Genomic DNA, 24,996 nt, shown 5'->3' on the forward strand with positions numbered 1-24,996 from the left:
CGCTCTGGCGCACTCAAGGCTAAACTACGTACGTGCCCTGGAGCGGGAAATTAACATCTGAAATGGCGAGTCGTCATAAGTCGGGTGCGCGCAGAAAAGAAAAAAAGATGAAGATCATAGAGGCGAACGAGAAAGACAAGAAGCCAGAGAATTAGGGCCAAAGTTGGCTGTGGACGGGGATGTGGGTATTTGAACAACAGCCGCTAACACTGAACGTTTAAATTCACGATCACCGTGACCAAAGCCCGATTCGAGTGTCACCGGCCGCTTGTAGCCTATTGAGCTGCGGTATGACAAGACATGCTGCTTGCGTTGAGCCAAGGAGAGAGAAGGTGATGGGAGATCAGGGATATACAGTGCCCTCCATAATTATTGGCACCCCTGGTTAAGATGTGTTTTTTAGCTTCTAATATTTTTTTTTAATTCAAATAATATGGGACCTTGATGGAAAAAAAGAAAAAAATCTAACCTTTACTACAAGTGCATTTATTCAGTGGGGGAAAAAAATCCCACATAAAAAAATAATTATTTGACATCAAATAATGTGTGTCACAATTATTAGCACCCCTGGTGTTAATACTTTGTACAACCCCCTTTTGCCAACAAAACAAGGTCTGGGGACTGAGATGGCTAAGGTCTCATCTGCACGGTCCGTGTGCTTTGGTCAGATGAGACCAAGATTGAGCTTTCTGGCAACAAACACTATAAGTGGGTCTGGCGTGCCACGAAAGATGCGCATGCTGAAAAGCACCTCATACCCACTGTGAAGTACGGGGGTGGGTCAGTGATGCTGTGGGGCTGTTTCGCTTCCAAAGGCTCTGGTAACCTTGTAAGGGTGCATGGCATCATGAATGCTTTGAAATACCAGGACATTTTAAATCAAAATCTGTTGCCCTCTGCCCGAAAGCAGATGGGTCATCACTGGGTCTTTCAGCAAGACAATGACCCTAAACATATGGCCAAATCTACACAGAAATGGTTCACCAGACACAAAATCAAGCTTGTGAAACATTATAGGAGAAGATTAGGTGCTGTTTTGTTGGCAAAAGGGGGTTGTACAAAGTATTAACACCGGGGGTGCTAATAATTGTGACACACATTATTTGATGTCCAATAATTATTTCTTTATGTGGGATTTTTCCCCCACTGAATAAATGCACTTGTATTGAAGGTTGGATTTTTCTCTTTTTTTCCCATTAAGGTCTCATATTATTTGAATAAAAAAATTATTAGAAGCTAAAAAACACATCTTAACTAGGGGTGCCAATAATTATGGAGGGCACTGTATGTTAGTCTGCGGAGAGCAGGTGCGCGAGGCTGAACAGACTCTGGTCCGACGGCTGGATTTATCTTGGGTTTACAACCCACTGTGTATCATAGCAAACTCTAATACGAATCCATCACCGAAACAGCACAAACGAGCAGCAGTGGAACATGACTTTGCTGTCAAAAAATCTAGGCACATCACTGTTTGAGGGTTTGATAACCCCAGGGATTTGGAGGGGGCAGGCACAGGATGTTTAGTGATACGGTTATGTTGCTTAGCAGGCAGGCGTAGCACTCTCAGTTGTATTGAATTGTAGCCTACATGGGACAATAGATGGAAATTGTTTGTTTGTATTGTGTCACATCACATTACCGTCTGTTAAATTTAACTGTCCATCTCAAGTTAAATAATTTGAAAATTTACACTGTCATTGCTTGCAAAGCGTTAAAAGTACTGCGTATGTTGTCGTGACAAGCCGGTGGCAGGAGTGGGGTGGGGTGGCAGGCCCCTCCGAGTCTGTTGACAACCCTGGTTAGCATAGCATTCACGTTCGCAATAGGCTAATGCTAATGGCGAGCGTCCTCTTGAACCCTCAGTCAACATTTTTTTTGCATACAGTTTGTGGCGTCCAGGTGGGTATAATTAATTGAAAATAATGTACTGTTTTCCTGCTAAATGTGTATAATCATCAAGGGTTTGGTCTCAACATTGGTTGGGACATCATATTAATAAGACCAAACAGATTGGGTGAATGGGGGTCAGTGGTTCATTTCTCAAGAATATGAACCTATATGATAGGCTAAATGATCAATGCAAAAGAAATCTGTATAAGTAATATCGCCCAAAAGAGGAAGTCGAAAATTAAAAGGGCTGCCAAAAACAACCGTACTAGACATGTCCAGTCAATTTCATGAAGATCAGTAAAACCGTTGTCAGGGATTTGTTTATGCTAGTAGAGCAATAACTACGGGTTACTACGCTCACAAACGATGGCAGACACAAAAAATAATTTGAAATATCCTTGAGAACTTCGCTCTTTTTGCGATTTGAGCCTATTTGTTAAAATTCCCAAGTAGCTTGCCAAAATTTTAGCCAGGTAATCCACCCAAAATGCCTGTTTCAAAACAAAATGGCCGACTTCCCTTTAATCAAACCTCAACTTCATTCACACTTCTTTATTAAACTTTTTATGCGCAATGTACATTTTTTTGAATCACATGATTTCACATTTGAACTCTTGTCTTTAAGCACGTTCTCGTTCAAACTTTCAGTTACAGTGGCTTACAAAAAATATTTCAAAGTAAAACACACTTCTGACAAAACACAGTCAAAAAATACATTTATTGCTCTATTAACCACAATGAGGCCAGGCGGTGGCGCTGTGCACAGCAGTAGTAGTTTTCAGCCTCGTTGAGCGGTTTAATACAATCGTGTAAACGCAAGCAGCAATGAGACGCACCCGAAAATAAAATACTACAGGTCAAAGTGCACGTGACGTGCTAAATGCTAAACATGCTAACGAGAGAGGCTAGGAGGCTACATACACAACAAGTGAGCTGCTAAGGAAGCGGCGTGTGCGCTAAATAGCTAAAATACGTCACAATTGTGAGTTATTAAAACTTTGGCTTATTTGACTACTTTATCTACTTTGTTTGGGACACCTGGAGACTTAAGTTTCTAGTAGTAGCAAACAAACAGATGCTGCTTTCAGGAAAGCTGGGAGATTGGAGATTTTTTTACCTGCTCAATTAATTTTAACACTTTCACACATGAGTTATGATTTAAAAAAAAAAAAAAAAAAACAACTACAGGGCACGCAATGTGTGAAATACTATGGAAAAAAAAACTTTTCGAACATAACCAGTGTGTACTCATCAATGGAAAATGGATTGGACGTCTATCGGCGTCAGTGGCAGCCAATGAGTTAAAACCTAAAAATAAATACATTTTTAAAACCTGATCTTTTGTACCCGATACCGATACTCTATTTGAAAAATGAAAGTAGAAGGATTTTCAAGTTGGACAAAAAGTTTGGACACCCCTGCATTACAGTAATCCCCCACATGTTGGCGTTCCATTACGCTGCCTAAGACCAGCTAATATGAAAGTAGTAATTAGCGTCAAGAATTGTAAAGGAACAGATTTCACCCGTCCCTACGCCCCCAAAAATAGCTGGGAGTCATCCATTCATTGGTCAACGGTTGTCGGGTTCAAGCATCGGAGCCTTTCTGCCTGCGTTTGGAGGGCGGCACCAAGCGGACGGGCAACTCCGGGGGCAGTCCGTGGCCTTCCAGCTTGACCTCAATCAGGTGGCTGGCCAGGGCAAACTCCTCCTCGTCCAGCATGCCGTCCCGGTCCACGTCGGACAGCTTCCAGATGCGACCCAGGACCGAGTTGGGCAGCCGAGAGCTGACCATCCAGTGTTTAGCTTTGGTGCCGCTCAGCTTGCCCTCGTTGGGCGCCAGGTTGTGGAAGATTTCGTCGTATTTGGGTTTGTCCTTGGTCACCACCCACTTGTCGGGCTCCTCCTCACCGTCATCGCAGGGCTCTTCTTCCTCGTCCCTGAAGGGGTCGCCCTCGCCGAAGGGGCCGGCGCGGCTGCCCAGGAAGGCGCCGCCCTGCACGCCGGGCTGATCGCCGGCCTCCAGCTCTTCCTGGCGCAGGAGCGGCATCAGCTTGGCGATGTCCACGGACAGGAGCTCGTCCAGGGCCGCCATCAGGTTGGGCTTCAGGGTTTTGAACTTGGTGAAGTCGTGAACCATCAGTTGCTCCTAAAAGTGATAAGATGGTGAGAAGCGAACACGGAATGCTCGGAATGAGTTGCGAGCTGACCTGCATCTTGGCACAGTCTGGGAAGTCTCCGGCAGAAATGTTATGCTGCAGTTGAATCTTAGAGAAGATGACGGGCAATTGATAGATGAGGTTCTTTTTCTTATTGTCCTTCCTAAAAACGGACGGCATCTCTTGCTTCAGGTAGCTGATGATGTGAGCGTGCACCTGAAAATGGAACATTCAGTTATTTTCACACGTCAGGGAGATCATTTTGAAGTTTAAACTCTGGGCTTTTTGGAGCAGCTAGTTTTCCCAAGTACACCCGAGGTACTTCAGTTGCGCGTAGGCATGTGCTGGTAAGAGATTTTGTCCGTCAAATAAGCTTAAGCCAAAATATCATGGTTTTACGGTATTGCAATTGCAGCTCTAAAAGGTGTTATTTTGAGATATCTGGGTTTTAAAAAAATCCATTGAACAGGCGCAGCATTTTCACTTTTCTGCCGGACTATTAAGGTGGGGCAAATAAGTATTTAGTCAACCCCTAATTGTGCAAGTTCTCCCACTTGAAAATATTAGAGAAGCCTGTGATTGTCATTTGGCCCATTCCTCCATGCAGATCTCCTCTAGAGCAGTGATGTTTTGGGGCTGTTGTTGGGCAACACGGACTTTCAACTCCCTCCACAGATTTTCTATGGGGTCGAGATCTGAAGACTGGCTAGGCCACTCCACGACCTGAAACGCTTTTTACGAGGCCACTCCTTTGTTGCCCTGGCTGTGTGTTTGGGATAATTGTCATGCTGAAAGACCCAGCCACGTCTCATCTTCAATGCCCTTGTTGATGGAAGGAGATTTTCACTCAAAATCTCTCGATACATGGCCCCATTCATTCTTTCCTTTACACAGATCAGTCGTTCTGGTCCCTTTGCAGAAAAAACCCCAAAGCATGTTTCCACCCCCATGCTTCACAGTGGGTATGGTGTTCTTCGGATGCAATTCAGTATTCTTTCTCCTCCAAACACGAGAACCTGAGTTTCTACCAAAAAGTTCTATTTTGGTTTCATCTGATCGTAACACGTTCTCCCAGTCCTCTTCTGGATCATCCAAAAGCTCTCTAGCAAACCGCAGACGGGCCTGGACATGTACTGGCTTCAGCAGGGGGACACGTCTGGCAGTGCAGGATTTCAGTCCCTACCTGCCCATTGTGTTACTGATAGTAGCATTTGTTACTTTGGTCCCAGCTCTCTGTAGGTCATTCACTAGATCCCCCCGTGTGGTTCTGGGATTTTTTCTCACCGTTCTTGTTATCATTTTGACGCCACGGTCACAGATCTTGCATGGAGCCCGAGATCGAGGGAGATTATCAGTGGTCTTGTATGTCTTCCATTTTCTAATAATTGCTCCCACAGTTGATGTCTTTACACCAAGCATTTTACCTATTGCAGATTCAGTCTTCCCAGCCTGGTGCAGGTCTACAATTTTGTCTCTGGTGTCATTCGACAGCTCTTTGGTCTTGGCCATAGTGGAGTTTGGAGTGTGACTGACTGAGATTGTGGACAGGTGTGTTTTATACTGATGATGAGTTAAAACAGGTGCCATTAATACAGGTAACGAGTGGAGCCTCGTTAGACCTCGTTAGAAGAAGTTAGACCTCTTTGACAGCCAGAAACCTTGCTTGTTTGTATGTGACTAAATAGTTATTTTCCACTCTAATTTGGAAATAAATGATTTAAAAATCAAACAATGGTATTTTCTGTTTTGTTTTCCACATTCTGTCTCTCATGGTTGAGTTTTACCCAAGTTGACAATTACAGGCCTCTCTAATCTCTTCAAGAAGGAGAACTTGCACAACTGGTGGTTGACTAAATGTTTATTTACCCCACTGTACATGTCTGAGTATATTCATGCATGACTGGGTGCGATTAGACACACTCAAAAAGTCAGTGCCAGGATTAGCGATCAGGTAGCATTGAATAGGATGTGAACACATCCACACCTCCAGGTGATTTACGTAATACTGAGTTTCCCACCTCACATTGGTTAATTTTGTAGGCTCCACCCCACCTATTTACTTCTCCTTTTAACTCACCTTCCCCCCTCTTTCTTTTCAGTTATCATGCCACCCACACTGTGTCCATGGGAAAATATAATTAGCTCACGATAGCACCACGACTTTCATAGGTAGCACAGGTGTGTAATAATGTATTTGTTATTGTTGTTGGTTTTCTCCTCTTCTGTCTGCTCCCTTCTTTTCAGTCCCCCCACAACCCCTTCCTGCTCGCTTTCTCTAAATGAATAAAACATAGCGAACAACCACAATGGGAGGATATCAAACTCCCATGTGATACATTAAAACTGTTCAGACTCTAAGGACACTCAGATTCCGATTCTCCTAAGCAGCTGAACAGGACCGGTTTAAAATAAATAAATAAATAAATAAATAAATATATATATACATACATACATACATACATACATATATACATACATACATACATACATACATACATACATACATACATATATATATATATATATACATACATCCATATATATATATATATATATAAAATACCGTAATTTTCGGACTCCAAGGTGCACCTGACAATAAGCCGCAGCTGTCCTCACTGTATTATGGGATGTTTACACCAAAAGATATTAATTGGTAACTTTTTATTTGAAAGCGGCATCATACGACTGTCATAACACGAAATGAACCACCATGAAGCTTTGAACTGCGAAGCTTAATTGCTTTAAGAAGCTTTATTTGCTTTATATAGAAGCTTTATTTGCCATCACTGCTACCTTGGGGGAGACAGTCAACCTCTGCTGCCACCTGCTGTCAACACTGTTGTCATCCAATATGCCTCCTAGCATGCATTGCAGCGCTACAGATGTAAATAACAATAAAATTCATGTTCTATGCTAATTATTTCTTCAGTTACTGTTCTAGTTGTTTCATTAATTGCTAGTAATGGTATTTGGTAACACCATTATAATTATGAAGTGACACTGCCATTAACATAATGAATGCTTATGACATGTGTCCTTTTATGTCATCTGACAAATGATCTCACTTCTGAATGTATGTAAAAGATCCGAGCTGAACATAAATGGAGTTAGTGACATAATTAGCCGGATGACACTTAATGATATCTATCATAAAACTTCGTTAATGCCCATGATACTGTTCAGTTCTGTACTTGTTTTAGATAACTATAAATCTACAAATTTTTTGTTTTCACACATCAACCTGGAAAAATTGCCTATTTTGGAGAAACTGTTCCAGCCTAATCCTCGTAAAACAAAGTCCTAATCTTCACAAGAGCAAAGAAAACTTTTGGACTGGAGGTATTCTGAATTCCTCTCTGAAAAAGAAGCACTCACCCGAACCAGGCGCGCCCTCTTGACCAGGTCATTTAGCTTGCGCAGCGCCGCATGCCGAGGAAGATTCTGGATATCGGCGAAGAGGTCCTCCTCCTCCAGCTCGAACAGCTTGCGGTTGTCCGTCACCATCAGCGGTTCGGACCAGAAGGAACCGATGTAGACCCTGAGAACCTCGGGGGTGCCGAAAACCTTGCCCAGAGACCACATGAGGGCGCCGTAGACCCTCATGAGCTGCTGGGTCCCCACCATGTCGGCCTTGTTGAGGACCACCCGCAGCTTGTCTTCGTTGCCCTTCAGCGCGCCGATGGCCTCCGAGAACTCGTCCGAGATCTCCAGTTTGTGGGCGTCGAAGAGGAGGATGATGCGGTCCACGCGCTCGGCGAACCAGCGCAACACGGCGGGAAAGTCGTAGCCTGCGAGCAGTGTTACAGTTAGCTTCATTTTCAACGGTAACGACTTTGGAATTTCCAAAGTTCAATTCACAAATTTTAAACACTTTTCTGTTCAAAAGTTTATATTAGGTAACTCATTCATTAGCTTAGCCTCACTTCAAATGGATTGGACGTTTAGCGTTGGCAATGACAGTCAAGGAGTTAAAAAGTAGAGCATTCCACTTGGACTTGCTCACAGCTACAGTATGTGGAAACAGCAACATGATGTCATCTTTTTTGCATAAGCGTCTTTTGTGTGTGACTTTTGACACTTCTTACTCAACTTTTTTAGATTTATACAGTGGGGCAAATAAGTATTTATTCAACCACTAATTGTGCAAGTTCTCCCACTTGAAAATATTACAGAGGCCTGTAATTGTCAACATGGTTAAACCTCAACCATGAGAGACAGAATGTGGGGGAAAAAAACAGAAAATCACATTGTTTGATTTTTAAAGAATTTTATTTGCAAATCATGGTGGAAATTAAGTATTTGGTCAATACCAAAAGTTCATCTCAATACTTTGTTATGTACCCTTTGTTGGCAATGACAGAGGTCAAACGTTTTCTGTAACTCTTCACAAGCTTTTCACACGCTGTTGCTGGTATTTTGGCCCATTCCTCCATGCAGATCTCCTCTAGAGCAGTGATGTTTTGGGGCTGTCGTTGGGCAACACGGTCTTTCAACTCCCTCCACAGATTTTCTATGGGGTTGAGATCTGGGGACTGGCTAGGCCACATCTCATCTTCAGTCCCCTCGCTGATGGAAGGAGATTTTCACTCAAAATGTCTCGATACATGGCCCCATTCATTCTTTCCTTTACACAGGTCAGTCGTCCTGGTCCCGTTGCAGAAAAACAGCCCCAAAGCATGATGGTTCCACCCCCATGCTTCACAGTGGGTATGGTGTTCTTCGGATGCAATTCAGTATTCTTTCTCCTCCAAACAAGAGAACCTGTGTTTCTACCAAAAAGTTCTATTTTGGTTTCATCTGACCATATCACATTCTCCCAGTTCTCTTCTGGATCATCCAAATGCTCTCTCGCGAACCGCAGATGGGCCTGGACGTGTACTGGCTTCAGCAAGTCTGGCAGTGCAGGATTTGAGTCCCTGGCGGCGCATTGTGTTACTGATAGTAGCCTTTGTTACTGTGGTCGCAGCTCTCTGTAGGTCATTCACTAGGTCCCCTCGTGTGGTTCTGGGATTTTTTCTCACAGTTCTTGTTATCATTTTGACGCCACGGGGTGAGATCTTGCATGGAGCCCCAGATCAAGGGCGATTATCAGTGGTCTTGTATGTCTTCCATTTTCTAATAATTGCTCCCACAGTTGATTTCTTTACACCAAGCGTTTTACCTATCGCATATTCAGTCTTCCCAGCCTGGTGCAGGTCTACAATTTTGTCTCTGGTGTCCTTCGACAGCTCTTTGGTCTTGGTCAAAGTGGAGTTTGGAGTGTGACTGACTGAGATTGTGGACAGGTGTCTTTTATACCGATAATGAGTTAAAACAGGTGCCGTTAATACAGGTAACGAGTGGAGCCTCGTTAGACCTCGTTAGAAGAAGTTAGACCTCTTTGACAGCCAGAAATCTTGCTTGTATGTTGGTGACCAAATACTTATTTTCCACTCTAATTTGGAAATAAATTCTTTAAAAATTAGACAATGTGATTTTCTGTTTTTTTCTTTTCACATTCTGTCTCTCATGGTTGAGGTTTACCCATGTTGACAGTTACAGGCCTCTCTCATCTTTTAGTAGGAGAACTTGCACAATTGGTGGTTGACTAAATACTTATTTGCGCCACTGTATTTTAGTGTGGCACAAGTCAGGACTTAGCAACCACTTTGGCTTCCTAAAATGTGTGTGTCGTAGGATTGTTGTGTTTGGTTTATTTATATATAGGAATGTGATATTTAGAAATCAAAAATACTATTATTATTATTTATTGTATTTTTTTTTTTTTTTTTCAAGAAAGCCTGACCTCGGCTGACTCTCTGCTTAGCTCCAGACAAGATTCCAGGGGTGTCGATGATGCTGATGCTCTCCAACACCTGATTGGACATCTGGGCGCACTGGAATCTGCAACACAGGACAGCCCATTAAGCAGGGGTACAGGGTTATTTCGGCCAGAATGCGGTCGTTATTAAATTATTATTTCTGTGCGGCCCGGTAGCAAATGTGCCACGGACCGCTACCGGTCCGCGGCCCGGCAGATGGGGACCCCTGCCATAGAAAATCTGCGAAGGGAGTTGAAAGTCCGTGTTGCCCAACGAGAGCCCCAGAAACATCACTGCTCTAGAGGAAATCTGCGAGGAGGAATGGGCCAAAATACAAACAACAGTGTGTGAAAAGCTTGTGAAGAGTTACAGAAAACGTTTGGTCTCCGTTATTGCCAACAAAGGGTACATAACAAAGTATTGAGATGAACTTTTGGTATTGACCAAATACGTATTTTCCACCATGATTTGCAAATAAATTCTTTAAAAATCAATCAATGTGATTTTTTTCCCCCACATTCTGTCTCATTGTTGATGTTTACCCATGTTGACAATTACAGGCCTCTCTAATATTTTCAAGTGGGAGAACTTGCAAAATTAGTGGTTGACTAAATACTTATTTGCCCCATTATAGTAAGTCAATTAATTCATGATAAAGAATACAATGTGTTATGCTCGTGATTATATTAGCAAAATGAATTGATTTTCAAATTCTATTCTGTATTTATTTCTTTGATAAAATATATTTCTTTCATTTTTCATTCCCCAACAATGTGGCTATTGTGTGGAAGCGTAACGTGGCCCAACCCAGAGGCGAGCGCGCCTAGGGCTCGGACAGGAATGGAACGCCGCTTTGGACTTCCTGAACGGAAAAAAAACGGCGTCCCGGTGGTGAAATCGAACAATAAGGCTCACTAATGATGTTGCGCTTGTGGAAAAACAACAACGCCACTTCCCGTGGCCCGTCAGCTTAATGAGCGCCCCGCTTCCCGACCCTCACCCGGATGAGGGGAAGACCAACAAAGGACAACATCAGTCGTCCAGAGATTGTTTTTATAGCTGAGCTTATTTTTTTTAAGAACATAGGGAAGTTTAACTCCAGTACAGTGTGAGACACCATTTCATTTATGTTTTGCTGCAATTGACGGTGATTTTCGATCGTTGCTAGCCCTCCCAGTCAAAATGAATTGGACATCTGTCGCCGTCAATGGCAGCCAATGAGCAAAATGTAGTTGTTATTTGTACACTTGTAAGATTTTAGTTCAGAACGTTTTTCTAAAAATAAATGCAAATCTGCGAGAACAACTCATCTTCGATTGCATTTGGCTCGAGTGCCTTATTGTTTTTACGCCACAATATACTACTTAAGAATTTAGTAGAGGATGTTTAAAAATATCAAATGCACGAGGCCTATCTGGAAGTTGAATTTTCTCTGCTTGGGTTGAATAAAGTGCATGATTGTTTTGTCTACTTTGTGTGTGACCTAAATGCATGATTGTTTTGACATGTTATCAGAAGTTTACCTATTTAAATCTGTCAGAATATACTTAAGAACCTAAAAAATGAAATACCTGAAGCTCATTTGCAAGATGAATTTTCACTTGTTTGACTCCAGTGCATGATTGTTTTTAACTGCTATTGTTAGCATTGCTAAACTTGTTTTATTATATCTAGCTAGGGTTCAGGATTTGACAATAAAAAATATGAAAATGGCGACTAATCTCCTCAAGGTGTGTCTTCATTTGCATTTGACTAAAGTGCATGATTGTTTAGACGGCCTTGTGAGTGACTTAAATGCATGATTGTTTTGACATGTTATCAGAAGTTTACCTATTCAAATTTATCAGAATATACTTAAGAACCTAAAAAATGAAATACCTGACGCTCATTTGCAAGATGAATTTTCACTTGTTTGACTCCAGTGCATGATTGTTTTTAACTGCTATTGTTAGCCTTGCTAAACTTGTTTTATTATATCTAGCTAGGGTTCAGGATTTGACAATAAAAAATATGAAAATGGCGACTAATCTCCTCAAGGTGTGTCTTCATTTGCATTTGACTAAAGTGCATGATTGTTTAGACGGCCTTGTGAGTGACTTAAATGCATGATTGTTTTGACATGTTATCAGAAGTTTACCTATTCAAATTTGTCAGAATATACTTAAGAACCTAAAAAATGAAAAACCTGAAGCTCATTTGCAAGGTGAATTTTCACATGTTCTACTCGAGTGCATGATTGTTTTTAACAAGATATTGTTAGCATTTATTATTAGAGTTCATGATTTTGAATTTTTAAAAAAATATGAAAAGAGGGACTCATCTACTCAAGCTGTGTCTTCATTTGCAGTTGACTAAAGTGCAAGATTGTTTTGTGTAAAATGATAATGATTTTTTAAATTTTCCCATTCTCTTTTTTGTTTTGTTTTTTATTGCAAGCAAAATAAATGACGATATTACTACCAAAGCATTTGTAATTGCAATCATTTTCTGGAAGAAATTGAGCAATGTCTGACGGAATTGCAGGGGTGCCAGTAGTTTTGGGCAGCACTGTAAATCGTCCTTAGCCATTAATGTGAAACTGTTGTTTGTCCATATGTGGCCTGTGATTGGTTGCGAGATCAACCATTGTACCGCCATCCCTCCAAAGACAGGAAGTCAAAGACAATCACAAAAGAGGGAGTCCCGGGATTTCTATGACGGAGCCATGTCAAACGCTTTCCTGTAGGCCGGCCTTCGACGTCAACAGTGGAAAATAAAAACCAGGAGGGATTCTACTGAGGGTTCTCCTGGTCTCACAAGTTCGTCACTGTGTTTGTTTATCTTGACACTCCCTCCCCATCACCCCATCACATCTTGCTGACTTTTCACACTCATCTTCTGTCCAAACAAGACACGGAAATACTTCGTTTTGTAAGAATGTAAGTAAGAATGTAAACAAAATTATTCATGAGACGTAGCTGGGAAGCAAATTGTCTGTGCGTGAATGTTTTTGCATCTTATTGTTCAAGAAATGGGTGAAGTATATGGCGCAAAACACTCAGGTGACTTGAAGTTCCGTTCTGAGACCCCAAATTTGGCCAACTTTCATAATTGTCCGATATACAGTGCCTTGCAAAAGTATTCGGCCCACTTGAACCTTGCAACCTTTCGCCACATTTCAGGCTTCAAACATAAAGATATAAAATTTTAATTTTTTGTCAAGAATCAACAACAAGTGGGACACAATCGTGAAGTGGAACAAAATTTATTGGATAATTTAAACTTTTTTAACAAATAAAAAACTGAAAAGTGGGGCGTGCAATATTATTCGGCCCCCTTGCATTAATACTTTGTAGCGCCACCTTTTGCTCCAATTACAGCTGCAAGTCGCTTGGGGTATGTTTCTATCAGTTTTGCACATCGAGAGACTGACATTCTTGCCCATTCTTCCTTGCAAAACAGCTCGAGCTCATTGAGGTTGGATGGAGAGTGTTTGTGAACAGCAGTCTTCAGCTCTTTCCACAGATTCTCGATTGGATTCAGGTCTGGACTTTGACTTGGCCATTCTAACACCTGGATACATTTATTTTTGAACCATTCCATTGTAGATTTGGCTTTATGTTTTGGATCATTGTCCTGTTGGAACATAAATCTCCGTCCCAGTCTCAGGTCTTGTGCAGATACCAACAGGTTTTCTTCCAGAATGTTCCTGTATTTGGCTGTATCCATCTTCCCGTCAATTTTAACCATCTTCCCTGTCCCTGCTGAAGAAAAGCAGGCCCAAACCATGATGCTGCCACCACCATGTTTGACAGTGGGGATGGTGTGTTCAGGGTGATGAGCTGTGTTGCTTTTACGCCAAACATATCGTTTTGCATTGTGGCCAAAAAGTTCCATTTTGGTTTCATCTGACCAGAGCACCTTCTTCCACATGTTTGGTGTGTCTCCCAGGTGGCTTGTGGCAAACTTTAAACGAGACTTTTTATGGATATCTTTGAGAAATGGCTTTCTTCTTGCCACTCTTCCATAAAGGCCAGATTTGTGCAGTGTACGACTTATTGTTGTCCTATGGACAGACTCTCCCACCTCAGCTGTAGATCTCTGCAGTTCATCCAGAGTGATCATGGGCCTCTTGGCTGCATCTCTGATCAGTTTTCTCCTTGTTTGAGAAGAAAGTTTGGAAGGACGGCCGGGTCTTGGTAGATTTGCAGTGGTCTGATGCTCCTTCCATTTCAATATGATGGCTTGCACAGTGCTCCTTGAGATGTTTAAAGCTTGGGAAATCTTTTTGTATCCAAATCCGGCTTTAAACTTCTCCACAGCAGTATCTCGGACCTGCCTGGTGTGTTCCTTGGTTTTCATAATGCTCTCTGCACTTTAAACAGAACCCTGAGACTATCACAGAGCAGGTGCATTTATACGGAGACTTGATTACACACAGGTGGATTCTATTTATCATCATCGGTCATTTAGGACAACATTGGATCATTCAGAGATCCTCACTGAACTTCTGGAGTGAGTTTGCTGCCCTGAAAGTAAAGGGGCCGAATAATATTGCACGCCCCACTTTTCAGTTTTTTATTTGTTAAAAAAGTTTAAATTATCCAATAAATGTTGTTCCACTTCATGATTGTGTCCCACTTGTTGTTGATTCTTGACAAAAAAATTAAATTTCATATCTTTATGTTTGAAGCCTGAAATGTGGCGAAATGTTGCAAGATTCAAGGGGGCCGAATACTTTTGCAAGGCACTGTACATGTGTGATACATCATTGGAAAGCTTAAAATCTCAATTTTCTGGAGGAAGAAAAATTTTGAACAGGAAGGCATTTAAAAAAAAAATTACACAGAAAAAGCCAATCTGGGGGTGAGAGCACACGAGAACAGAATTACAGACGCCACGACATTAACAAGATATTATTGCGTACTTACCTTTTTTCGATCCAAAAACTCCATGTAGCATGTATCACTGAGTGTCAAGACATAGCTGTGAATGGCCACAGCTGGATTTTATAGGGATTTTATGGGTTAAACATGGTAATATAACAAGAGTCGCGAAGCAGAAATCGCAGACATCAAGGAGTGATCGAGATTTTCTTTTTGATATATTTACCCTTTTTTAATTTTTTTTTTTTCTAATTTTCTTTGTTTTGATCGATTATTTATCATCTAACATCGGGAAAAATGCGACAGTAACAAAAAAAAATATATACAGTTAAGCAATAGTTATGAGGTAGATATCTGTGACTTTTTTACAGACACCATTTTTTTCGTTGTGACATCATTTATTTAAAAGTTTAAAATATGCGAGTGAATAATTTTTTAAAGTTTTTTTTTTTAACGAAATATTAGACATCAATTAATGATTTTTAAGCTAAAAATGACGGACATTTTGAATAATAAAATATAATTTATTACCTACGTTTTATGGCTGGGTTGAAACAAAAGATGATGATTTTATACCATTAGTCACACCACACTCCTCCACCAGCTTTCCACTATCGGCATCACCCGCACCCCGTTAAACTGGTTTTCTTCCTTCCCTTTTCCTTCCTTCCTTTCTGAGTGCAGCCAATATATCCAAATAAAGTCATTTAAATTTAAACAATCCCCTGTTACCTCCGGTGTGCCTCAGGGCTCTGTCCTGGGGCCCCTACTCTTCAGTGGGGAGAACAAGTATTTGATACACAGTCAATGGGAAAACCCATTGGCAGTGTATCAAATACTTGTTCTCCCCACTGTACCTACTTCCCCTTGGCAATATTTTTCGTAAATTCAACATCCACTTTCACTGCTATGCTGACGACACCCAACTTTACCTCACTTCTGAACCCTCCTCCTCTCTCCCGCCCTCATCTCTGACTGACTGTATCACTGAAATAAAAATCTGGTCTACCCACAACTTCCTAAAACCTAACAGTAATAAAACTGAGGTGCTCCTCGTTGGCTCTAAATTCACCATCTCAAAAAACCATAACATTTCCCTTACCAATGACAACTCCACTGTTTCACCCTCCCCCCAAGTCAAGAGCCTAGGAGTAATCCTCGACAACACACTTTCCTTTCGATCGCACATCAATAACATCACCCAGATTGCCCACTTTCACCTCCGCACCATTAATCGCCTCCGCCCTTCCCTCACCCCACATTCTGCTGCAATTCTGGTCCACAGCCTTGTCGCTTGTCCTGCTAATTCCTATTAGCGGTCCTGGGGCTTCCTGTCTGTCCGTCCTGGGAGTGGATCTCTCCTGACTGAAGGTTTCTCATTTTTCTCCCGAAGACTCTGGAGTTTTTGGAGTTTTTCCTTGCCGACATGGAGGGTCTAAGGATGGGGGAAACCCAGGACTTGAATTTATTTATTCATCTATATTCTCTATATAGGTAAAATGGCGCCATTACAGATTGAGCGCGACAATGCGTGAGTGGGTCGTGCAACGCATGCATTAATTGCGTTAAATATTTTAACGTGATACATTAAAAAAAAAAACATTACCGCCGTTATCGGGATAAATTTGATAACCCTACCTTAAGCCTAAACTAAAGACTCTGGATGAGTGTAACATATTATGTCTGTAGCGTTAAATAATTAGAAAACGATTTAATTAAAATATATATATATATATTAAAAAAAGGCATGGCCGATATTTTTTTGCCGATTCTGATACTTTGAAAATGACGTGATCGGGGCATCTCTAACAAAAACTGATTTTCATTCAAAATTGTAGATTGATATCATTGAAGCAATGTTCTGTCATGAAAGATATCAGCTACTCTCAAGTTTAACCAGTTTGCATTATTTTATTGCAGTGTTTTTCCTTATTCAGATTTGTTTCAAGACTACAGTTACAGTTAGACTTCACTTTGATGGTTAATGCAGTTATTGTAATTTTGTTGTTTTATCACAATAGATTGGTTTATTTACATTTCAAAAACTATTAATTTACGAATGTGATTGCACTTTAGTTTACACATTTTAAATGTTCAGATATTAAGATTTGAATGAGGCAAAATAACATGCTTTTTCTCTTAAATATATTGTTATAATAATTTATTTCAGATGTACTGTAATTGTTTCCTGTATAAAAATTAATGTGGTATTCAAAAAGTCTTTTTTTTTTTTTTTTTTTTTTTTTTTTTTTGTTTTTTAACCAGTCCTGTTCAGCTGTTTGACACGGAGAATGGAAGTCTAAGTGCCCGGATAGTCTGAACAGTTTTAATGTTTCACATTGAGAGTCTGACATACTCCCATTGTGATCATTCAAAATACCTTTTTATTATGACAAAGCAGCGAACAGGAAGGGATTATGGGGGGACAGAAGAAAAGCAACACAAGAGAAGAAAGAAAAGAAACACATACACAACATCTAGACTAATAATTAATATGCTGGTGCCATCGTCAGCGAGATGTATTTCCGGTTTACACCATGTGGGGGCCCATTGGCCAGTGAACGAGGGGGACGTGGGTGGGGGCATCTATAAGCTAAGTGATTGAAAGAGGTAGAGTATACACAAATCAGTTCTGTGATCTAAAACCCAGTAATCGTGTGAATCTCTTATGAATGTAAGCACGTTGGCGACCAACCCTACGCCGCCTCATCGCTAATCCCGGCACCAGGACCCCCAACTCGAGCATGCCCTACCGCATCCAGCAGCACGCAAGCCCCATCGGGCGCGCGACAGCCACGCAGACGGGCGGGGCGCCAACCCAGGGCCACGGCCCCCACCCAGCCAGCCCGGGGGGTTGGGGGGTCAAACGCAGCCCATCCGTCCTCCCGCAGCCCAGCAAAGGAGCAATCACCGCGACCGCCCCCCCACCCACCCACCGAGCAACCGCCCCGCACTCCGAGCAGGCGCCACGCCGAGCGCCAGCGACCAGGGGATGTCCACCCCACCGGACATGATGATGACATCATTTTGCATGTTTGCACATGTAGGTACTAGGGACCTGGAACTCGAGTGCCGAGAACCATTTTACTTCCTACTCCAAAGTAGGGACTTACATTGGGGCCGTAGGAACTTGATTACGTAGGTGTTTGGTGATTCGCTGAAATCAGCAGCTATTCACGCGTCTCAAGGAGCCGCTATATTTTTAAAAAACTACCCTGTTCTAAATCTGTTGTTAGACGCTGGATTTGCTCGCCGATGGAAATTATTTGCTTCAGACATGCAAGACTTGCAGCTGTGTCTTCGACGGTCTCCATTTCGTTGTTTTCCGTTCAGCTTAGTTTTTGCGGTTTTATTTTGCCAGAGGCGAGTGTGGCGAGTAAATAATGCGTAACTGGCGCAGACGATAACTCTCACAGTAGTTCGAACCAGGCGCAGTACCCATGTGCGAACATGACTGCCTGGCGAAGAATAGTTCCTACAACCACTGGAGAGGCCGGTAGTTTTAAGAACTAAGTACTCAGGTTCCTACAGTCTGAAAGTGGCTATTGAGTGTGTCCAGAACCAGGACCAAACAATGAGACATCCAAAGACAGTCCTTACTGACTAAGTCTAGTTTTCCTGATCAGTTGTTACTCACAGCTAGCTATATGTCGCCATTTGAAGCAATTTGCCTTGCATATCTTTTCTTTTGACGGATTCAATCCTAATTCAAGCCATCCAACCTGTTCCTCAGCCGCTCTACTTTGGTCAATTGACATGCAGGATTTTGTTTACTCTGAGAATGCTCATGCTTTGACCAGCCGGAAGTCTGTATGAGCTCATTGTGAAAAGGTCTACAAAAATAAACCGGCATGGCCTCTGTTCATTACACTTCCTCTCATAGCTTTCATCACGCTCCCTCTTTCCCTCCCGATAAGGTTCTCTTTCTCCTCTTTTCCGTGGAAATTTGGCAGTTACTCATGAAAAATTCCAAAAGCCTTCCAACACTCGCTCTCACTCCATGCTGGCTTGAACTCACCTGTTGAGGAAGGTGTTCCCGAAAGGGTTGAGCTTTCGGAAAGGCTTGTTTGGGTCCACAATGAGGGCGTTCCCAGGTATGACGCTCTCTACTTCGCCGTGCATGATGGCGGTGAAGCAGTCGGTGGTGGGTTCGGGTCCCACCCGGCTGCCAGGAATCTCCTGTTCCAGTAGGTACCTGTCCGTCACACCTCGCCTTAGTGCTGAACACCTTTAACCCTTCAAAGGGCAAGTGACTATTTTTGGTCATTAAAAATAAAATCTTAACCCTTTAAAAACTTCCACATACAGTGGGGAAAATAAGTATTTAGTCAACCACCAGTTGTGCGAGTTCTCCTACTTGAAAAGATTAGAGAGACCTGTAATTGTCAACATGGGTAAACCTCAACCATGAGAAACAGAATGTGGAAAAAAAACAGAATATCACATTGTTTGATTTTTAAAGAATTTATTTCCAAATTAGAGTGGAAAATAAGTATTTGGTCACCTACAAACAAGCAAGCTTTCTGGCTGTCAAAGAGGTCTAACTTTTCTAACGAGGCTCCACTCGTTACCTGTATTAATGGCACCTGTTTTAACTCATTATCGGTATAAAAGACACCTGTCCACAACCTCAGTCAGTCACACTCCAAACTCCACTATGGCCAAGACCAAAAAGCTGTCAAAGGACACCACAGACAAAATTGTAGACCTGCACCAGGCTGAGAAGACTGAATCTGCAATAGGTAAAACACTTGGTGTAAAGAAATCAACTGTGGGAGCAATTATTAGAATATGGAAGACATAAAAGACCACTGATAATCTCCCTCGATCTGGGGCTCCATGCAAGATCTCACCCCGTGGCGTCAAAATGCTAACAAAAACGGTGAGCAAAAATCCCAGAACCACACGGGGGGACCTAGTAAATGACCTACAGAGAGTTGCGACCACAGTAAAAAAGGCTACTATCAGTAACACAATGCGCCGCCAGGGACTCAAATCCTGCACTACCAGACGTGTTCCCCAGCTGAAGCCAGTACACGTCCAGGCCCGTCTGCGGTTCGCTAGAGAGCATTTGGATGATCCAGAAGAGGACTGGGAGAATGTATTATGGTCAGATGAAACTGAAATAGAACTTTTTGGTAGAAACACAAGTTCTCGTGTTTGGAGGAGAAAGAATACTGAATTGCATCCGAAGAACACCATACCCACTGTGAAGCATGGTGGTGGAAACATCATGCTTTGGGGCTGTTTTTCTGCAAAGGGACCAGGACGACTGATCTGTGTAAAGGAAAGAATGAATGGGGCCATGTATGGAGAGATTTTGAGTGAAAACCTCCTTCTATCAGCAAGGGCATTGAAGATGACACATGGCTGGGTCTTTCAGCGTGACAATGATCCTAAACACACAGCCAGGGCAACAAAGGAGTGGCTTTGTAAGAAGCATTTCAAGGTCCTGGAGTGGCCTAGCCAGTCTCCAGATCTCAACCCCATAGAAAGTCTGTGGAGGGAGTTTAAAGTCCGTGTTGCCCAACGACAGCCACAAAACATCACTGCTCTCGAGGAGATCTGCATGGAGGAATGGGACAAAATACCAGCAACAGTGTGTGAAAAGCTTGTGAAGAGTTACAGAAAACGTTTGGCCTCCGTTATTGCCAACAAAGGGTACATAACAAAGTATTGAGATGAACTTTTGGTATTGACCAAATACTTATTTTCCACTCTAATTTGGAAATAAATTCTTTAAAAATCAAACAATGTGATTTTCTGTTTTTTTTTTTTTTTCTCCACATTTTGGCTCTCATGGTTGAGGTTTACCCATGTTGACAATTACAGGCCTCTCTAATATTTTCAAGTGGGAGAACTTGCACAATTAGTGGTTGACTAAATACTTATCTGCCCCACTATATGTTGACATCACGTTTTGAGTCATGTAGGCCAACTACTTGTTTTATAATATTCCATTGTTCTTGGCTTATCTTATTTTAAAAAATAGCACATTAACATGGATTTGATGTCTATTGCAGCCAATGAGTTAGGTGACCTTTAAATGATGACCTGATGGACTTACTTAATGAAGGTGGTCTTCCCAGTGGAATACTGTCCCACCACGAGCACCATGGGTTTGTTGTCAAAATCTGCGTCCTCCAGGCTGAGCGAGTGGAAGTCGTGGAAGCCATAGTACTGTTCTAGCGGCAGTAGTTTTTTGCGGTACAGCGACTTGAGGCCCTCCGTCACCGTGCGGATCACCTCCGGAGCCTTCTTCACGTTCTTACGCCCCCAGCGCGACATTTCTGCGAGATCTGAGCCATGAATGCCAAAGGTTTGTGTTTTTCCAAAGAAACTTTCAGAATGCTAACGGTAATATAAGTATAACTGCAGTGTGTACTGTAAGTTTATTGTCATTGTCATTTAAAAGAAAATCAAACTTTTCATGAAAATATTTGCAAAACTAATAGTTTTTATTTAAAATTTGTTAGCCTAATAACCATTAGCTACTTGTTAGCTAGTTGGCTATCTCATTTTTGACTTGCTATTTAATGACTTAAAAAAAAAAATCTTTGCTAACTTTCATAAAACTTAGGGAATTTAAATACTACCACAGTATATGCCTTTTACTGCCATAATCAAGTTTTTGTGAAAATTGTTGCAAAAATACTATATTAGAGTTTTTATTTCAAAATTTGTTAGCCTAATAGCTACATGTTAGCTAGTTGGCTATGTCTTTTTTAATTTACGACAGTATTTAATGATAAAAAAGAAAAACAAAAGGAATTTTTGCCAAGACACTTTCATAATACTTATGGGAATTAAATATTACCACAGTGTGGACTGTTAGTTTTTTGTCATACTCAATTAAAAAAAAAAAAAAAAAAACCAAGTATTCGTAAAAATTGTCGCAACACTATTACAGTTTAAATTCAAATCCGTTAGCCTGATAACTACTTGTTAGCTAGTTGGCGATCTCATTTTTAACTTACCAGTTAATGATAAAAATAAAAGCAAAAATAGATATCTTTGCTAAAAGACTTTCAAAATGTTATTGGAAATTAAATATTACTACAGTGTGTGCCTTTTACTGCTGTAGTCAATTAAATAAATCAACGTTTTTGTGAAAATTGTCACAAAACAAATAAGAGTTTTTATTTTAAATTCGTTAACCTAATAGCTGCTAGCTTGCTAGTTGGCTGTGACATTTTTAACGTACTGTTTGATGATGAAAACAAAAATTCAGAATCTTTGATAAGAGACTCAAAATATTTATGGAAAATAAATATTACGACTCTGTACCTTTTAATGTCAAAGTCAATTTTTTTAAAAATCTAAGTTTTCATTAAAATTGTTGCAAAACTAATGGTTTTTAATTTCAAGTTCGCTATCCAGATAGCTACTTGTTAGCTAATTGGATATGTCATTTTTAACTTAACTTTAACTTAACGATAATGATAATGTTTTTAATGATAAAAACAAAACGAATCTTTGCTAAGAGACGTTCATAATATTAAGGAAATTAAAATTTTATGACAGTGTGTACCGTTAGTTTAGTAGATATAAGGCCATGTCATTTTTAACTTACCAGTTAATGATAAAAATAAAAGCAATTAAAAATTTAAATATTACCAATGTGTACTATTAGTTTATTTTCATAGTCATTAAAAAAAAACCTATTAGTTTAAATTCAAATTTGTTAGCCTGATAGCTACCTGTTAGCTAGTTGGCTATGCCACTTTTAACTTTAACTTAAGCTATTTATTGATAAAAACAAAAAGAATCTTTGCTAAGAGACGTTCATAATACGAAAGAAATTAAAATTTTACGACAGTGTGTGCCGTTAGTTTATGGTCATAAAGTCATTTAAAAAAAAAAAAAGTTTTCGTGAAAATTGTTGCACAGCGAATAGTTTTTATTTCAAATTCGTTACCCACCTAGCTAACAAGTAGATATAAGGCCATGCCATTTTGAACTTACCAGTTAATAATAAAAATAAAAGCAATTAAAAATTAAATATTACCAGTGGGTACTATTAGTTTATTTTCATAGTCATTAAAAAAGCTATTATTTTAAATTCAAATTTGTTAGCCTGATAGCTACTTGTTAGCTAGTTGGCTATGTCATTTTTAACTTACCAGTTGATGATAAAAATAAAAGCAAAAATTAAGAATCTTTGCTAAGACCTACATATACTATTGTGAATTAAATATTACTACACTGCGTGCCTTTTACTGCTATAGTCAATTAAAAAAAGTTTTAGTGAAAATTGTTGCAAAACTAGCTAGTTAGCTACGTAATTTTTAATGCACTATTTACTGATATACAAAAAAAAAAATCGGAATCTTTGCTAAGAGACTCTCATAATACTTATGTAAATTAAATATTATGAATCTGTACCTTTTACTGTCATAGTCAATTTTTTTTTAAAAATCAAAGTTTTCATGAAAATTGTTGCAAAACTAATAATTTTTCATTTCAAATTCGGTACCCTGATAGCTGTTTGGTAGCTTGTTGGCTATGTCATTTTTCACAGACTATCTAATTATACACATAATACAAAAATAATCTTTATGAAGAGACGTTCATAATACTTATGGAAATTAAACATTACTGCGGTGTGAACTGCTAGTTTTTGTTATTGTCAGCCTTAGAGTTATCTGAGACACTATTATGGTGGAAGATTTTGGTAGTTTTGGTAGTTTTTTTTTTTTTTAGACATTGACACCTTTTTAAAAGGATATCTCGATTCTTGCAGGAGCATATCGATAACCTTTTGGGATACAAAGTATCACGATATATCACAATTTCGATATTTTGTCACACCCCTATTACTAAGTAACACTAGGAAATGCAATTTATGGAAAAATGGCATTCACGCTGTTCTGAATTTGGCGAACTTACTTTTAATTTTGGGGGCATTTCCGGGTCACTTCCTGCTCATTTTGGGTTTTAAGGAGAAAAAAACATTGCATTTAAATAAATAGGACTTAAAGCTATGTTTGTGTTGGTGAGTGTCTCTACTAATGTGTTGTTATTTGTTTCAACTTTACTGTTGGGATACGTTCTTCTTCTTTTTGGCTTCGTGTAAGGTGAGGACATGATACTCACAGAGTGAGAGAAGGAGCTTGTTGGATGCGTGAGGGCTTTATTTCCTCTGCTGGGAAAAAAAAAAAAAAGCAAAAGCTTCAGCTGTTTCCTGTATTTGTGTAGAAAAGATGCTCCGTCGTCCTTGAAGCTTCACGCCAAAAAGTTCCCGTTTGAAGTGGCCGATGGTCTATAAAGTGAGCATCAAAGGAGATATTAAGATGATGAGGATGTTGACGATATCCCCGTTTAGGCTGATTTTACAAAAAGTTCATCAAAAATATTCTGTATGTCAATTTCCTATAGGCTAAATGGGACACAATAACAATTTGTCCAATGTTATTTTTTAAAATTAACTCAATGGCTGCCATTGGCAGCAATAGACGTCCAATCCATTCGAAGTTGGATGGTTGGCAGCGAATGAACCAACGTGAATAGTTGTCTACTGAAGTGACCAATGTCCCTGAAAGGGTAAAATTAATTACTATGTTTTAAAATACGTTAGCTTTATCAGCCAGGCAACATAAAATTTTATCGACAAAATATCACTAAATAAATATCTTTAAATTCATAAATTTGAATTAATTAACGCTGGCAACAGTTAACATTCTCATCAAAATGTCACTAAAATGATACGGGTTTCTCTTTACCCTTTAAAGTCATGCATATATTGGAATAAATTAACGCTAACATCATTTAGCATAGTCATTAAAACTAAACTGATGTTTTCTCTTTAAATATATAAACATGAATTAATTAATGCAGATAACATTTAGCTTAGTCATAAAAATGTCACTAAATTAATATGTTTTTCTCTTCAAATGCATTAATTGTAATTAATTAACGCTAACAAAATTTAGCTAAGTCATTAAGATATCACTAAACTGATTTTTTTCTCTTTAAATACATAAACATGGATTATTTAATGCTAACAACATGTAGTTTTGTCATCAAAATATCACTAGCTGGTATGTTTTTCTTTTCTTAAATTGCAATTAATTTACGCTAACATCATTTAGCTTAGTCATTAAAATATCACCAACGCAACATGTTTTCTCCGAAAACACAGAAACATGTATTAGTTAATGCTAATAACATTTAGCTTAGTCATTAAAATATCACCAAACTAATGTTTTCTCCGAAAACACAGAAACATGTATTAGTTAATGCTAATAAAATTTAGCTTAGTCATGAGAATATCACTAAACTG

General features: G+C 40.0%; 1 protein-coding gene across 2 annotated transcripts in view; it reads right to left on the reverse strand.

Moving 5' to 3' along the window:
• Window positions 1-2,422: 2,422 nt before the first annotated feature.
• Window positions 2,423-24,996, reverse strand: part of LOC130911090 (EH domain-containing protein 2-like) — a 30,330-nt gene continuing 7,756 nt past the window's right edge. For both annotated transcript variants that reach the window (XM_057828800.1, XM_057828801.1), the window contains exons 2-8: window positions 23,811-23,976; window positions 20,782-21,013; window positions 18,733-18,909; window positions 9,834-9,931; window positions 7,424-7,836; window positions 4,100-4,264; window positions 2,423-4,038 (exon numbers count right to left, since the gene is read on the reverse strand). In XM_057828800.1, the coding sequence (XP_057684783.1) occupies window positions 3,478-4,038; window positions 4,100-4,264; window positions 7,424-7,836; window positions 9,834-9,931; window positions 18,733-18,909; window positions 20,782-21,002 (1,635 nt within the window). In that variant the 5' untranslated portion in view covers window positions 21,003-21,013; window positions 23,811-23,976 and the 3' untranslated portion in view covers window positions 2,423-3,477. The remainder of the gene's footprint in view (window positions 4,039-4,099; window positions 4,265-7,423; window positions 7,837-9,833; window positions 9,932-18,732; window positions 18,910-20,781; window positions 21,014-23,810; window positions 23,977-24,996) is intronic.

The sequence above is a fragment of the Corythoichthys intestinalis genome, unplaced genomic scaffold (genome assembly GCF_030265065.1).
Source record: "Corythoichthys intestinalis isolate RoL2023-P3 unplaced genomic scaffold, ASM3026506v1 HiC_scaffold_23, whole genome shotgun sequence".
Taxonomy (NCBI): domain Eukaryota; kingdom Metazoa; phylum Chordata; class Actinopteri; order Syngnathiformes; family Syngnathidae; genus Corythoichthys; species Corythoichthys intestinalis.